Below are 17,895 nucleotides of genomic sequence, written 5' to 3' on the forward strand. Positions count from 1 at the left end.
GAACTGTATGCTAACTATTTTAATTGTTTAATAAAGGCTGATTTTTCTTGACATTATTGAAAATATCAACAAGTCAAAAAAAACCACCTTTCTACTTTTAACTATAGATGCATAGGGTATTGGGGTGTGTGTGTGTGTGTGTGTGTATGTGTGTGTATATATGTGTGTGTGTGTGTGTGTGTGTGTGTGTGTGTGTGTATCTCCCCACATACTTTTCACCCTATTTTTCCCATTGGACACCTCTTGGGTAACTGTAATGCAATATCAAAACTAGAAAATGGGCATTGGTATTATCCACAACCTTATTCACAGCTCACCAGTTTTACATGTGCTTGTGTGTGTTCACATGCAATTTTATCACATTTGAAATATAGAACGATTCTATTGCTACAAAGATGCCTTGAGTTGCCCTTTTATAGCCATACTTTTCTTCTGCACCTGCTCTTCTCTGCATTCCTCTCTCCCAGGTATCTAGCCACTGGCATCTACTAATCTATTCTCCATCTCTATAATTTTGTCAGTTCAACAATGTCACTGTAATGGAATCCTACAATGTATACCTCTTAAAACTGGCCTCTTTTTTTTTTTTTTACACTCACAAAATGGTCTTAAACTTCATGCAAGTTGTTACATGTATCAAAAGTTTGTTCCTTTTCATTGTGGTATTCCATAATATGGATTTACACCTGATTTTTGTTTTTAATTTTTTGATACTAAGGATTGAACCCAGGGATGCTTTACCACTGAGGTAAATTCCCGGCTCATTTAGTTTTTATTTTGAGACATTTTCACTAAGTTGCTGAGGGTCTTGCTAAGTTGCTGAGGCTGACCTCAAAATTGTGAGCCTATTACCTTAGCCTCCCGAGTTGCTAGGAAAACAGTTGTGTGCCACCATGCCTGACTGGATGCACCTGTATGTTTAACCATTCATTCATTGAAAGGCATTTCGGTTGTTTACTGTTTGTTGCTATTATAAATAAAACTTCTATAAATATTTATGTATAGATTTTTATGTGAGCATGACTTTTAACTTCTCTTGAATAACTTCACAGGAGTGCAAATTACTGAATCATATGGTAATTACTTGTTAATATTTTTTAAAAAAATTGCTAAAGTATTACTTACCTAGGGCAGTTGGACCATATTACATTGCTGCCAGCAATCCAATTCAATTCAATAAGCCTTTATTTAGCACACATTGTAGATAAAGCACTGAATGGGCAGCAGACAAGAAACGTGTCCCTTCATTTCTAAAGCCTAAAATAGACAAGGGGAGATAGAGTCCAACACAGTTATCTTTGTCACTATAAGGCAGTATATGCCATAGGCTGTTGCTGAGGCTTGTAGGAAGCTAGGGTGGAATGGGAACTGGTAGGAGGGGGAAGCTGAAGGCTTCAAGGGGATAGACTGGACAGGTGGGAGAATTTCTTACATGTTGGCCTCTGGGGAAGAGTGTTCTGAAGGATGGAGAATTTTTTAAAAGTAGGTTTATTTACTCTTTCCAAGGCCCTGAAAATATCATGAATGCATTGACTCTTTTTTTTAATCAACATATAATTTATGAAATAGAATATTATAATTTGATACATGTATACAATGGGTAATGAGCAAATCAAGGTAATTAACATTTTCATCTCCTCAAATATTGTTGTTTCTGTTTTGGGACCTTCAAACTCTTCTCTACTTATTTTGAAATGTACAATTAATTGTGGACTACTGTTGCCTTATTGTGCTCTAGAATATTAGAACTGCTTCCCTGTTCCCCAACTGTGTATTGGTACATTATCCAAACTCCCATTATCCCTTTTATCCTTCAGAAATGGGGATATTGAGTTAGTTTAATAGCAGATGGAGAAGGGAGAGTCCAGACTTGACACTATATCTTGTACATGGACTTATTCCCTCACTATTATTTGTTAAAGTGGATCTGAGAGAATGGGGTGTGAAGGGCTGTGTCCAGGAATTCTAAAGCTACCAAATAAGCACTTTCATCCTGGAGTGTTGAGCTGAGGGTAGAGTTCAGTGACAGAGCACTTGCATGAAGTCCTGAGTTTGATCCCCAGCATCACAAAAAAGAAGAAAATAAAAAAGAAAGAAAGAAAAAGAAAAAAAAATCCTGGTGTGTCTATTTTGCTTGATGACCTCACAAAAAGTATTTTTGGTATATAAAAACACTCATTAAAAAAAAAAACACGCATGGCTATAGAATGCAAAAAAAACCCACATTTTTTTTGGTTTAAATTTATTTTTAGGGGCTGGGGATGTGGCTCAAGCGGTAGCGCGCTCACCTGGCATGCGTGCGGCCCGGGTTCGATCCTCAGCACCACATACCAACAAAGATGTTGTGTCCGCCGAGAACTAAAAAATAAATATTAAAAATTCTCTCTCTCTCTCTCTCTCTCTCTCTCTCTCTCTCTCTCTCTCTCCTCTCTCACTCTCTCTTTAAAAAAAATTTATTTTTAACTGATACATAAAAAATCATGCATATTTATGTATCATTCATGTGACATTTCAATACATATATAGTGTATATAATTGAACTATATAATTCAATACATTATATAGTGTATAATGTTTAAATCATGTTTAACCTTTCTACCTCCTCAAACCGAATGATTTTTAGAATGAAAACCTCTAAAGTCAAATTCACTCACATGTCATGTAGAAGGCTCCTCCTGGCAAAATTGAGCAGCATTGCAGGTGAAACCAGATGGCACTAAGATTGTACATTTCTTCCTAGAGGTTTAACCCGGGGTGCTTTGCCACTGAGCCTCTTCCTGGCCCTTTTATTTTTTATTCTGAGACAAGTCTCACCAAGTTGCTGAGGCTGGCTTTGAACTTGTGATCCTTTTGCCTTAGCCTCCCAAGCTGCTGGGATTATAGGCATGTGCCACCATGCCTGGCTTGTTTCTCCTTTTCTTAAAATGCTTTGTGGCTCCTTGGTGTTTTGGAGTTAAAATACAAACTCTTGAACATGACAAAGACCTTCCATGACCTGGCCCCCATCTACCTCCCTAGCCCTGGTCTCATCTCCTTCCCTCCAGCCCTGCCCTCTTGCAGCCTATCATTTGGTTTACACTAAGCTTCTTTCATATCCTCAGACTGACTTTTCAAGCACTCAGAAGACTGGAATTCAAACAAAATATTCATATAGAATAGTGGAAACATTCTGTTCTTTTGCCCCTCGAATTTTGCCCTTTTACCTAATGCCTCTCATTTGTCTTCATCTCAGCTCAGACACCATTTCCTCTCCAGAAAGCTTTCCTTGACCTCTCAAGTCTAGATACATGTGCTTTCCTCACGTCCCATGGCACCTTGTACTTTTGCATGCCAAAGCACTCAGCACATTGTGTTATTATTTCCTGTTTACTTGGTGGTAGCCTGCCCCAGGCTACAATCTCCTTTGAAAGAAGGGGCTGTGTCTTGTTTTCCCCAGTGCCTCACCATGGTAGGTATTCTACAAATCACTTGTGAATGTTTGGTAGGATCCAAAGCTAAAGAACATTCAGTGTTGGGGTGAGAACTTAGGAAGTGTAAGTGACTCAGAAGCATTATAGTATGGGAATCAAAAGAGAAAAGGATGAAGTACATCTGGCTTTCTGAAGACTTGCTAGTAAAGAGGCCAAAGAACTAAGCCTAAGAATCACTGGCCTGTGAATATTCTCTCTGATACCTGGATGCTAACACACCAAAAGGGTGGGAAGAAAGGACGGAAGTTCATTGGATTGGAGAAAGGAGAATGGAGGGAAGGGAGAGGAATGGAAATAGGAAAGTCAGTAGAATGAATTGGACATAACTTTCCTATGTTCATATATGAATACATGACCAGTGAAACTCCACCTCATGTACAACCACAAAGAATGGGATCCTGATTAGAATAAATTATATTCCATGTATGTATAATGTGTCAAAATAAACTCTACTGTCATGTATATCTAAAAAGAACAAATAAAGAATAGAAGCACTGGCCTGGCTCTGTTGATATTGCGGTGAAGTCTAGGGAGAGCTGTTACCAAAGACTTTTAAAAAAATGTATTATTTATTTATTTTAGTTATCAATGGACCTTTATTATTTATTTATTTATATATGTTGCTGAGAATCAAACCCAGTGCCTCACACATGCCAGGCAAGTGCTCTACCACTGAGCTACAACCCCAGCCCTACTACAGACTTTTAATAATGCCCTAGGAGTTGGTAGCATCCTGAGTTTATTATGCTATTTAATCTCTCTTGCTCTCCCTGGAGGAATTATGGATAAAACCACAGGGAAACCTTTAAAGAATCTGTGTCTATAAGGGGAAGGAAAGAAGTCTTAAAAATCATGTCTGATTCTGTGGCAGACTGTGTGGAAAAATAACATAGCTAATAGAATTGGGTGGTACTGCAGGTGGATGGCTTAATCCTAGGGTTTCTGATAAGATAAAAATTAGGAAGAATATATTAGCACAAAGTAAGTTTCAGTTCAAATTATGCTGAGTGTCTTCTCTGAATGAATGAATTAGAAAAAACTGGACTGACCAATTTTGAAAAAGCATTCTCCTTCCTCTGTGCTTATGTTGGCTCTTGCCAGAGCTGATAGTAGATGGTGCTTGGGCTGGCTTTCAGCCCTCAGTTGATGCTTTTTTGCAGGATACAATCTATACAATGATCGAAGGTGGCTCAAGAGAGTGGTAGTTTATTGGCACCCAAGTGGAGTAGGTATCAAAGATCCTACTTTCTATCACACACATTCCCATAGCTCATCAACAATAGGTTTTTTTTTTCCATAGTAAACATTTGTGATATTCAACACAGGAACTGTTAGCTACTTGTGGCTATTTACATTTAAATTTAAATTAATTAAAATTAAGTTAAAACTTGAGTTGCCCAATCTCACTAGCCAGTTTCACAGTGGTTCTTGTATTGGGCAGCACAGATATGTAACATTTCCATGATCTTGGGAAGTTCTTTAGAACATTGTTGGTAAAGATTCTATATCCTCCTTTATTCTTTCTAGAGTCAAACTGCTTGGATTCAAATCCTGGCTCTCTTCCTTACTAGCAAGATGACTTGGGGCAGTCTCTTCTTTCTGAGCCTGAGTTTTATAATCAGTAAAATGGGGGTAGTTATAATAGCACTTACTTCTTAAGGTTGTTGAGGGATGTTATTGTATGAAAAGTGTTTGGAGCCATGACTAACTGCTGGCAAATATAGAGTAAGCACTGAATCCCTGATAACTGTCATTATTGGTGTGTGTTATTCATCCCCAGTCCCTTGCAGGTAGAGTCATTGCACAGTGCTGGCCTCCTCCCCCCTGCCTTGGAGATTTGGCACCAATCTCCTACCTCTTATTTCTCTAGATTGATTCTTTCCCAAACAAAATCACAAAAGCAAGGGAGTCAAGATAGTGCTCATTAGCAAGTACCCAGAAATGATTTAGCTACCCATGTAAATCACATCACATACACTGCCAAAGACTGTTTTCCCTAATCTCCAATCAGAAAATGTGGAGTCATTTTTTAATTTAAAATAGATCTTTGAAACCCTAGGGTAATGACTTATGTCCTTACAGAGATAGTCTGGCATTCGAAGGACCTAAATAGCTTACAGACTAACCAGAACAATGAATTTTAGGGAATTTCTTACCACATTAATCATTTTTAAAGTTGGAAAATAATCTCTAATTTGTCCATCATCCCTTATGTCTGCAATGTAATTCTGCAGAGGAATTCTGTGTGTGTATTTCTACAGAAAGCATTTGCTATTTATTATCTAGTCTTTCATGAAAAGTCCAAAAGGGTTGTATATTTAAAACCAGTATTTTCTCTTTTAGTATTATTTTTCTAAGTTACAACAAATTATTTTAAAATTTCACATCTGGGGTCCTGCATATATGTGAAATACTCAGGGTTCAAAAATGAAAAAGAGATCTAAAAGATTGCTTATTAGAGGAGTTCCTTTCGTTATTAAAAATAATTTTGTACGTAGTTTTCTCTAGTTATGTAAGAAAAATATCTTTGGTTTCTGTTTCTAGTTGTGGGTGGAAAACATTCTAGGATGGTCTGATCCAAGAACTAGCCATGATAATAACTTAATTTTAAAACATTGTTTTCTTTCATAAATTACAGGGACCTACAACTTGGAGAAAAAGTCTTGTACTGTCTCTTGAAGAATAAGAACATTCTGTATGTTGAAGCATTCTTTACACAGTCTTTGTAGGAGTAAATATGTTAGATCTGAATTTTTAAAAAGGATTTGCAGCAGAACCTCCTGGAGAATTTCTGTTGGAATACATGATTCCTAGGCCCAGGTGATCCCCTTCTAAGTCTGAGAGAGGATTTGGGGAATCAGCATTTTATTTATTTATTTATTATTTGTTCTAATTAGTTATACATGACAGTAAAATATATCTTGACATATTGTACACAAATGGAGCACAACTTCTCTTTCCTCTGGCTATACATGATGCAGAGTCACTCTAGTAATGTATTCATACATGTATATAAGGTAATAATCTCTGTCTTATTCTACCATCATTTCTATCCTGACAGACCCACCCCTTCTTTCCCCTCCCTTCTACACAAACCAAAGTTCCTTCATTCTACCCTACCCCTGCCACTCCACTATGAATCAGCATCTGCTTATCAGAGAAAACATTCAGCTTTTTTTTTGGGGGGGGGGTTGACTTATTTCATTTAGCATGATATTCTCTATTTCTATCCATTTACCTGCAAATGCCATAATTTTATTCTCTTTTAATGCTGAGTAATATTTTATTGTGTATATGTACCACATTTTCTTTATCCATTCATCTGTTGAAGGGCACCTAGGTTGGTTCTATAGTTAAGCTATTGTGAATTGTGCTGCTATAAACATTGATGTGGCTGCATCACTGTAGTATGCTGATTTTAAGTCCTTTGGGTATAGACCAAGGAGTGGGATAGTTGGATCAAATGGTGGTTCCATTCCAATTTTTCTGAGGAATCTCCATACTGCTTTCCATAGCGGTTGCGTCAATTTGCAGTCCCACCAGCCAATGTATGAGTGTACCTTTTCCCCCACATCCTCGCCAACACTTATTATTGCTTGTATTCTTGATAATTGCCATTCTGATTGGAGTGAGATCAAATCTTAGAGTAGTTTTGATTTGCATTTCTCTAATTGCTAGAGATGTTGAACATTTTTTCATATGTTTGTTGATTTTTTTAAATATTTATTTCTTAGTTTTAGGTGGACACAGTATCTTTATTTCACATGTATGTGATTCTGAGGATCGAACCCAGTGCCTCTTGCATGCTAGTCGAGCACTCTACCACTGAGCCACAATCCCAGCCCTGTTTGTTGATTGATTGTATTTTTTCTTCTGTGAAGTGTCTGTTCAGTTCCTTATCCCATTGGGTTATTTGTTTTTTGGTGTTAAGTTTTTTGAGTTCTTTATATACTCTGTATATTAGTGGTCTATCTGAGGTGCATGTGGTAAAGATTTTTTCTCATTCTGTAGGCTCTCTCATCATGTTATTGTTTCCTTTGCTGAGAAAAAGCTTTTTAGTTTGAATTCATCCCATTTATTGAAGGAATCAGCATTTTAAATTACTACATGAGCTGAGGATATAGCTCAGTAGTAGAGAGCTTGTCTAGCATGCTGGAGGCCCAGGGTTCCATCCCCAGGACCAAAACTAACTAACTAAAAAAACTACAGATGGTTTTGAGATAGCAGACTAAGAGTTTAGGACTCTTTACTCTTCATTTGTTTTTTAAAAATTGTCTTTCTTTTCTGCAGAATGTTGGCACAGCTCCTATTATGGCTAATGATAGAAAGCCTGAGTCTGTGTCTTTTGCTCATTATTAAAAAAACAGTTCCTGGGCTGGGGATGTGGCTCAAGCAGTGACACACTCGCCTGGCATGCGCGGGGCACTGGGTTCAATCCTCAGTACCACATAAAATAAAAATAAAGATGTTGTGTGCACCGAAAACTAAAAAATAAATATTAAAAAATTATCTCTCTCTTAAAAAAAAAAACAATTCCTACACTAAAACGTGTAAGGAGTGAATTTTGTCTACCTGCACTATGCTAGGTGCTAATGATCATTGAGGAAGTCATGCATAGAGGTGAAGTGGGAAATAAGATACCAGCAGCATAATTTATTGAAGGCACTTGAAACCTCATTGTGGAGTAGGGCACTTAAAAAAGTGATTGTGTTCTGGAATGTTGTTCTGGCAGCAATGGAAGGACACTAATAATGAAGGTCAGGGAGGTCAATCTGGAGAAGTTCATGAAATCTGAGGCAGTGAGGTCATGAATCAGGGTGTAGGCAATGAAAGTATTACAGAAGACAAGAACCCAAGATGCTTTGCAAGCAAAATTTGGTCATAGAATATAGGGAAATGAGAAACAAAGATGATTTCAAAGTATATAAAGAGCCTAGAGAGAATGAGCTTGGAGTGATGGAAATGGGAAGATAGGAAAAGGCAGTTTGGTGGGGAAGAGAGTACATGCTGTGTTGAACACTCACTGTGAGGTAAGAATAGAACACTCAGATGGGGCAGTTAGAATCTGGGACTACCTCTGTGGCGAGAGGTCAGGAATAGGAATCTAAATAATAGAAATTCTAGTGGAAGGATGGGAGTGACAAACTGAGGTTGAGTGGATGAGGGAGTCAGAAGTAGAGAAGAAGGAGCAGGCAGAGGCAACCCCAGGGAAACCATGGGTTTCAGCATATCAGCTTTAAAAATTTTTTTTAAATATTTATTTTCTAGTTGTAGATAGACACAATACATTAATTAATTAATTAATTAATTATGTGGTGCCAAAGATCCAACCCAGGGCCTTGCACATGCTAGGCAATTGCTCCACTGCAGAGCCACAACCCCAGCCTCAGCATATCAGCTTTTTAAGAAGCATAAAACTACTTCTCTTCCTGGCTTCAGAATATCTTCATTCATACAGAAGATGACTCCTATAGCTTTCATAGCTATTGACTATACTAATGTCTATCAAAGAATAGCCTTTTTTCTTAGGGCATGAAATGAGCCATATTATAACATAGAGTTTAAAAAAAAACTATCTTGCCTTATTGCAAATATTACTTTTCATGGACATCTCCTTCAGTGTTTAAAAATTCTACTCTTGTTTCTTGAATACTTTGTTCAAAATAATGCAGGAGGTTTTCTCTTATCTTGTAGGCACAGCAGCCTGGGGAAAATTCTTCAATGTGAAAACATCTATAGAGAAGGTCAACACATTGGTTGTTCCTTTGATCTGACTAAAGTGAAGGATTCCAGTTCTGAACAACACAGTGTTCAAATAATGGTCAAAGATAATGCAGGAAAAATTAGGCCATCCTTCAATATAGTGCCTTTAGCTTCCCGTGGTAAGTTTTAGAAATCCACTATGACTATGGGTATGTTATATCTTTTGAACAGTCAATTCAAATAATAAAAATAATGATAATTTTGGTTTTAAGATCTTCTTGAAACAAGAGACTACATTTATGTAGACCTTTCTTTGATAGATTCTTTTTGATGAAGCAAGTTTGGAAATTCTATTAATCAAGAGCTTATGTGCCAAATGCATTATTCTTGTTTACTTAGGCATACACTGAAATTTAGAGCAGTTGGTTGTAGAACCAATATTGGAACCCACGTTGTCCGAATCTAGGATCTTTTCTCTTCACTTATGAAACTTGAGAAGATGGTGCTCATATGATCATATAGTTTCGGAATAATCTTTCTTGGTTAGAAAAAGCTTAGATTGAGGGTGGTAATATTAAGATTAATATTAAAAATTTTTTTTGATGCTGGGGGTTAAACCCAGGACTTCAGCATGCTAAGCAAATGTTCTACCACTGAACTATATTCCCAGTCCAAGACTGGTCTTGAAGTTGCAAAAATATTTGACACTTTGTGTGGCACAGGCACTGATTAATCAGAACAACCAGGATAGCTGTGCCTGGGTGTACCAGCTGAGTGTTTGCCTATTAGAAAGACTTGAAAACAAAATATCTCGTTGAGTTCCTAACTCCTGTACCTTGGATAGACATATACACCCTTTATAAGTATTTTCTTATCTATGACATGGTGTATGTAGTCCCTTTTGACCGCAAAGAATTGTCATAAGGTTCTGATGATATAAGGTATATAAAATGTGTTTTGTGACTCTCTACAGCAAAATAGCATCCACATACTGATTAATTTGTTTCTGATACCCTAGCAGGGAGCTCTAAGTTGGCTAAATGGTATATGGATGATTCATAGGTAAGGAGTCATCATTTGACAAAGGGTCCCAAGTCTGTGAGTAGAGCACTACTTCCCACTCCTTCAGGTAGTCATGAGAGTAATTATAGCAGGGGACAAGGCAACCTAGTCTGCAGGCTATGGGGGTGAGGCTGGAGTAGTTTGACAAATAGAGTAGGCTAAAGTAAAGCCCTCCTTTTTCTTTCCCCTCATTTGGTGGATTATATCCTAAATGGACTTTTTAAGGCTTATTTTACTATTGTTCTTCCTGGAATTAATGGTGACATAAAGAAAATACTTTTCAGCCAGAAGATGACATCTACAAGTTGTTTTCTGTTAATTATCCATTATCTTCTGTGACTTGGTATTAATGAATTCCTGACTTCTGCAAAAGTAAATTGACCTGGTTAATGCTTTATTTTTTAAAAATGTTTGCTACCAGTGATTGAACCTAGGAGCAATTAACCATTGAGCCACATCCTCAGCCTATTTTTATATTTTATATTTTACTTAGAGACAGGGTCTTGTTCTTTTTCTTTGGATACTTATCTTTCATTTGAAAGTCTTAACATTGAAATATCAATGAAATATAGGCCTTACATTTGTCACTAGATGATAATGCTTAGGGTCTGGCTAAGTTGCTGAGGCTGGCTTTGACTCATGATCCTCCTGTCTCAGACTCCTGAGCTGCTGGGATTACAGGCATGCTCCATGGTGCCCAGCCCTGACTAATGCTTTTTTTTAAAAAATCATTTTTTATTGTAATCAGATAACATTAAATTTACTATCATAATCATTTTAAGTGTTTAGTTCAGTAGTGTTAAGTATATTCACTTTGTTGTGCAACAGCTTTCTAGAACTTTTTCATCCTGCAAAACTGAAACTATGCCTATTAAACATTGATTTCCTTCCCCTAAGCCCTGAGCAACCACTTTTCTTCTATTTCTGTGAATTGACTACTTTAGATACCTCATGAATGGAATTATACAGTATATATCTTTTGTGTTTAATTTATTTCATTTAGCATAATGTCCTCAAGATTCATCCATATTTTGGTTTGTGATGGAGACTAGGCTAATATTTTAACTGTGGTCCTTAATTGGCATGAGCGAGTGACAGCTAGGGAAGACCCTTGTACCTGGAACTTTGTTGCCTATGAGGTAGAAGCCTATTTGTATCTAAGCATTTTTCTTTATTCTATATGTTGTAACCATAAATTGCCCTAATTATAACCTGACCATTTTCAAACCAGATGTAGGTCGGAGTTTGTGATATCTACCAGGCACCCCCCATAATTTTCCTTAATTCTATTTTACTAGGCAGTTTTAAATAAACTTCCTCCATTAATTGTGGCTAATCAGAAATTGTGAAACTACAGATTTGGTCATATAAAGTCATTAAAAGCATCACCCCTATTTTGATTTAACTTTGTGAACCTTCATTATCCAGATATGTCCATAAATATATGTATATAATCAAATCAACTTTGGAAGCTAATTTACTTTCTTTTCACTTTCAGTGAAACCTGATCCTCCACATATTAAAAATCTCTTCTTCCAAAATGGTGCCTTATATGTGCAGTGGAAGAATCCACAGAATTTTTTTAGCTCATGCTTATCTTATGAAGTAGAAGTCAATAACAGCCAAACCGAGACACATGATATTTTCTACGTAAGTTTTTTTTTTTTAGATGATTCTTTTTCTTTGGATACATAACTTTCATTTGAATGTCTTAATGTTGAAATATCAATGAAATGTAGGTCTTACATCTGTTACTAGATGATCATGAGGAGGATGAGAATAGTGAAATTTCTTGTCTGAAATAGCTCATTGTGGAAAGTTGGAGGGTTTATGGTAGTATTGGCTGACAGGTTCAAGCTATTCATTGATTTATTTGTTTGACAAATTTATATTAAGTGTTTACCATGTGCCAGGCACTTTTATGTACTAGTGATAAGGCAACAAACCTGAAAAACAGGTTTTTTTTTCTTCATGAACGTTACATTTTAGAAAATAAGTATGTAAATGAGCAAGCTAATTTCAGACCATGAGCGCTACGAAGAAAATGATAAAGTGGGGTGATATAGTATAGTGACTGGTTATATCTGAGGGTATATATAGGGAAATTATCCAAATAATGACCTTGAAAATGAAACCAGAATGCTGAGCAGGAACTAGGTATATGAAGATCTAGGGTTAGAGAGGGTACCAAATACAAATCAGAAGCAAGAATGAGCTTGCTGTGTGAGAAAACAAAAAGGAGATTGGTGTGGCCAAAATATAGTAGGAAAAGATGTCAGAGCAGTAGGTAGAAATTAGGTGGCCTGCATATTTGGAAGCGCTGATAAGGCCATTCCATTTTCTTGGAGTTTGTGCAAAGAAAGTAGTCAGATTTGAGTAGTCAATATTTGTTGGATTATATATAGTTGTGTTGTTTAGAATCAAATGCAGTACATACTAATTCAAGATTTCTTTGGAACCTTGACCAGAATGTAGTATAACCTCAGGGCATTAGCCCCACTATTATATTTATGTAGAGTTCACAAAATAGGTCCTTATACATTTGTGTTTGAACCACAAACAAAGTGGAGGCTGGTTTGTTTCTTTGTTTATTAAATTGTAACTTTTGGCCCAGATTTAAAATCATGCTACCCTATGAATGTATTTCCATAAGGTGGCACTCAAGACCACAGGGACTAACTATTACCACTCATTTGTTTGCTACCTGCCTAGGCCCTTTGTGCATTTGGGTTTTAGAAATTAGATGCAAAATGTTTCATACTGGTTTTTAAAGGAGCCCAGTATCTTTCACATGGGTAAATTCCTTGGTGCAATTGTTTTAGCTCATCATGGATCTTTCAAAATGCTTGCTAAAATAAGCCAGTGTTGACAGGCTGTAACTCCACAGGGAGTGACCAGGTCTGCAGCAGAATAGAATTCTGGGCATTTTCAAATGAAATCTGCCTGCTGAAATATAATCATTATTACTACAAGAACCCATAGTGATCTCATGAAATACCACAAAAGGCAAAAGCAGAGGGCTTGCACGTGGGGAGGAGTGTGATACACAGATTTACAGCAAAGTGATTTATCAGAAGGCTGAAATATTCTTGATTACTCCAACCTTTTACTGCGTGAAATCCTGAGACACATGCTACTTGTATTAACTCATTTTGTCCCCAATTATGTCCTGATATTTAAAACCTGATCACATGTATTCCTTTTCACTGAAAATATCAACTACTGTAGGAAGAAGTCAGATGGTGTCTGCTTTGTGCTGTTCTTGCTTCTAATAGTAGCTAACATGTACTGAACTGATCACTGTGTACTAGGTATATTAGTAAGTACTGTATCTGAATCATCTAGTTTAGAGCTCACAATAACTCTAAGGATCTAGGTCCCATTATTTGGTCTTTATTTTATAAGTGAGAAAACTTAATTATTCCTAAGATCATTTTTCTAGTAAGTGGTAGAATCAAGATTTAAGCAAAGATATAACTCCCGAGCTTGTATTCTTAACCACTGGAAACCATGTCAGTACTTCTTGTAATAGTAATAGATATCACTTATTAGGTATTAATAATGTGCCACAAAGATACTCTCCTGTGTGCTTTTTTTTTCCTTTTGGCAGTACTGGGGATTGAATTCAGGGCCTCATGCATGCTAGGCAAGTGCTCTACCACTGAGCCACATCCCCAACCCTCTATGTGCTTTTTCTATAGTAGTTTATAACAATCCATTAAATAGGTACTGTTGTAATCTATGTAGTTTTGAGAAAGTAAGGCTCAGAGAGGCTTGGTAACTTGCTGCAGTCCACACAGCTAATAAGTCAGTAATTACTCAAAGGTTGGTTGGTCTCCATGTATTAAACTTTGACCAAGAATACTTAGTGTACCACCATGTGCATAATCATTATTTAATGAAATCTTATTGAGTTAAATTACTTTTTTTTTTCCACTGACTTCCAAACTAAAGAAAACACATACACTATGGAAGCTATCTACCTAAGTTAGAACTATAGTCTCTTTAGAATTAGTTCTGTTTATATACTTGAGCTTAATAGTCTCTCTCCTAGCAGATGTTCACCAGCTGCTTCCTCTCTAGAATGTCATCAGTTCTTTGTGTGCTCACTGATTTTGAGCTTCGCTGGTTAGATTTTTTTTTCTTTTTATAAGACTCTAAGGGATGATGATGATGATGATGATGATGATTATTATTATTATTATTGCCTGGTGTTACATTAAGAGGGTAAGTGAGCTGGAACATGAACTGGTACCATCACAAGAATATTCTGTAGTTAGAGGTAGCTCATGACATAATCATGAAATAAGGAACAACTTTTTTTTTAAACCACCCCCTCCCTGCATCCCTGGAAACCATCTACTTGGTACTCTGTGCCCTCGATTTTCTCCTCTGAGAGGTATCTAATTAGCTGATAAACAATGCAAGGGAGTTTACATTTGGACAAGAGCTAAAGACTCTAATGCCCAGAATGATTTGCTGACTTTAGAATTTACATATTTGTGAGATGGTTAGGGGCAAAGGGACATCAGTCTACAACCTTATCCCTCAAGTGGACACTTGTGATTCCCCAGCAGGCCTATGGTTTTAAATGGCCAGTAATGGGACACAGTAGCCCCTGAGCTTTTCCTTTACTCGTATAAAATTTTGAAGATTGTCCTTCATCATTCCATTGGACTTTCAGCTCTTCATACATGTTGACATGAAGCACTTAGTGAATGACACTGAATGGCTCAAATTAATGACTATGTGTTCTGGTCTTTGTTCCATGTTTAAAAATCTCTTTGAGGGCTGTGGCTGTAGCTCAGTGTTTTGTAAAGCGCCCACCTCGCAAGGGTGAGGCACTGAGTTCGATCCTCAGCACCACATAAAAATAAAAATATTTTGTCCATCTACAACTAAAAAAAATTTAGGAAAAAAATCTCATGTCTTAAAAAAAATAAAAATCTCTTTGATAGAAGTTGGCTAAACTAAGCAACAGAATTTCATGCATTGGGGCTGGGGATGTGGCTCAAGCGGTAGTGTGCTCGCCTGGCATGTGGGCCGCCCAGGTTCAATCCTCAGCACCACATACAAACAAAGATGTTGTGTCCGCCGAAAACTAAAAAAAAAAATAAATATTAAAAAAAAATTTCATGCATTGAGTTTTCAGTCCACTTTTAAAAAACTTACATTGAATGAACTATTTTCTTTATATCAGCTAGTAAGTGACTTACTTATGTGGAAGAGAATTGTACATCAAACTTTCTTTTCTTCTACCTAGTTTTTTTTTTTTTTATCTTATAGTCACAACAAGGGAAACTAATGTCTCTCAAAGTTTTTTATTTGGCTGAGGGTATAGCTCAGTGGTAGAACAATTGCCTAGCATGTGCAAGGCCCTGAGTTCCATCCCCAGCACCCAACAAACACAAAAAAACCCCAACTTTTTAATTGATGTATAATACACTATAGAAAAATTACACAAACTATAACATACAGCTCAATGATTTTTCATAAATGATTTTCGCAAAATGATTTTTCACCCATGTAATCAGCCCCACAAAACCTCCTCATGACCCCTCTCGTTGCTACTCTCCCAAAGAGCAACTACTATCCTGACTGCTAATTCCATAGATTTGATTTGTTGCTGCTTTAAATACTTTCTATAAATGGAATAATACCAAATGTACTTTTTTGTGTGTCTGCCTTCTTTCACTCAGCATTTATTATGTTTATGAGCTTCTCCAGCATTGTTTCCCATAATTGTGGATGAGTCATTCCCATTCCGCGCATTCCATTTTATGAATATACCACTTTTATTTATCTGTTCTCTCATTGATTTGGATAGTTTCCCATGAGCATTTGCCTACTTGTCTCTTGGTGCACATGTGCATACATTTCTGTTGTGTATAGGCATATATGGGTGCTAAGGTTACATCTGATTGTCTATAGTAGATAATAATAGTTTTCCCAAATCATTGTGCCCATTTACTTTATTAAGCAGAAATTGAGAATCCTAGATGCTTAGGCAACTTCTACTTGGTATAATGTAGTAGGTGTGTGTTTTGTTAACCATGGATTCAGTTTGCATTTCCCTGATCACCAATTCAGTTGAGCAGTTTTTCATGTTTATTGGTAGTTTGCATATCCTCTTGCACAGTGCTTGTTCAAGTCTTTTGCCAGTTTTTCTATTGAGTTGCTTTTTTTTTTCTTACTAATTTGTTGAGAAAAAACTATATGCAAGTCCTTTGGAAACTGCAAGTATGTTTTCCCCTTCTATGCATTGCCTGTTTATTTCCCAAATAGGGTATCATTTGATAAATGAAAGTTTTTAATTTTAATATAGGTCACTTTATAAAAATTTCCTACTTATGATTAATGTGGGGGATTTTGGTGATGTTAAGAAATCTTGGGGCTGGGGATGTGGCTCAAGCGGTAGCGCACTCGCCTGGCATGCGTGCGGCCCGGGTTCGATCCTCAGCACCACATACAAACAAAGATGTTGTGTCCGCCGAAAACTAAAAAATAAATATTAAAATTCTCTCTCTCTCTCTCTCTCTTTACAAAAAAAGAAATCTTTCACTTTTTCAAGGTTATGAAAATATTCTATTGCTCATCTAAAAGCTTATTATATTTATGTGTTCACTTATTTTACTTTGCATATTAGATCCACAATTTATTTGTTGTTTAGCTTTTTGCAGGGTATATGGGCATTAAACCAAGGGTACTTTACCAATGAGCTACATCCCCATCCCTTTTTTTTCATTTTTTATTGGTGTTTTATAGTTGTACGTATTGGTTTTATTTTAAGAAAGGGTCTTGTTAAGTTGCTCCTCTCTAAGTTACTGAGGCTGGCCTTGAATTTGTGATCCTCCTATCTCAGTCTTCTGAGACATTGGGATTACAGGCATATGCCACTGTGCCTAGAAAATATTTGTAATATTTTCTGAAAAATATTTGCAATTAATCTTGCAAATAGTGTGAGGTAGGGATCAAGATTCTTTGTTTCCTACATAGATATGTAATTGGCCCAACACTACATTTTTAAAAGGCCAAACTTTTTTCAGTGTATCTGATCCTCTTTTAATGGAAGATAAGAGAAGCTTGTAAGAAATGACTAAAAGATATAAAATGTGTTATTAAACATTGGAAATTCACTTTTTTTTATTTTTTAAGGTTGAAGAGGACAAATGTCAGAATTTAGAATTTCGGAGAAACATGGAGGTCAGTAGATTCAACTTGAGTTATTTGGGCTTAGACTCCCATATTATCGGGGGTGGGGCAGGCCTAGCACAGCAGAACTTTGAACTGATTTGGGAAAAACAAACTACTTTGTTCTGTGGGTTATTGCCAGTTTTTTTTTTCAGGACACAAATCAGATAATTTGAGTTGCAATCCAAGTCTTAATCATATACAGAATTTGGCAGATAATTATATTATGATTCAATAGCAGAGGCAGAATAAACTGGTAAATTTATTAAAAATAAATTCTTTGTGTATTTTTATTTTATATCTAAGGATACAATTTGTTTCATGGTTCCTGGTGTTCTTCCTGATACTTTTTACACAGTCAGAATAAGAGTCAAAACAAATAAGTTATGCTATGAAGATGATAAACTTTGGAGTAATTGGAGTCAAGCAATGAGTATAGGTAAGAGAACAGAATTTAATTATAATTTAA

At 36.4% G+C, this 17,895-nt stretch overlaps 1 protein-coding gene across 2 annotated transcripts in view; it reads left to right on the plus strand.

Moving 5' to 3' along the window:
* The window catches only part of IL13RA1 (interleukin 13 receptor subunit alpha 1), a 58,017-nt gene that overhangs the window by 20,363 nt on the left and 19,759 nt on the right, over positions 1-17,895 (plus strand). For both annotated transcript variants that reach the window (XM_081277138.1, XM_081277139.1), the window contains exons 5-8: positions 9,165-9,352; positions 11,734-11,885; positions 17,391-17,438; positions 17,733-17,865. In XM_081277138.1, the coding sequence (XP_081133264.1) occupies positions 9,165-9,352; positions 11,734-11,885; positions 17,391-17,438; positions 17,733-17,865 (521 nt within the window). The remainder of the gene's footprint in view (positions 1-9,164; positions 9,353-11,733; positions 11,886-17,390; positions 17,439-17,732; positions 17,866-17,895) is intronic.

Source organism: Spermophilus citellus (genome assembly GCF_964194105.1).
Source record: "Spermophilus citellus genome assembly, chromosome: X".
Lineage (NCBI taxonomy): Eukaryota > Metazoa > Chordata > Mammalia > Rodentia > Sciuridae > Spermophilus > Spermophilus citellus.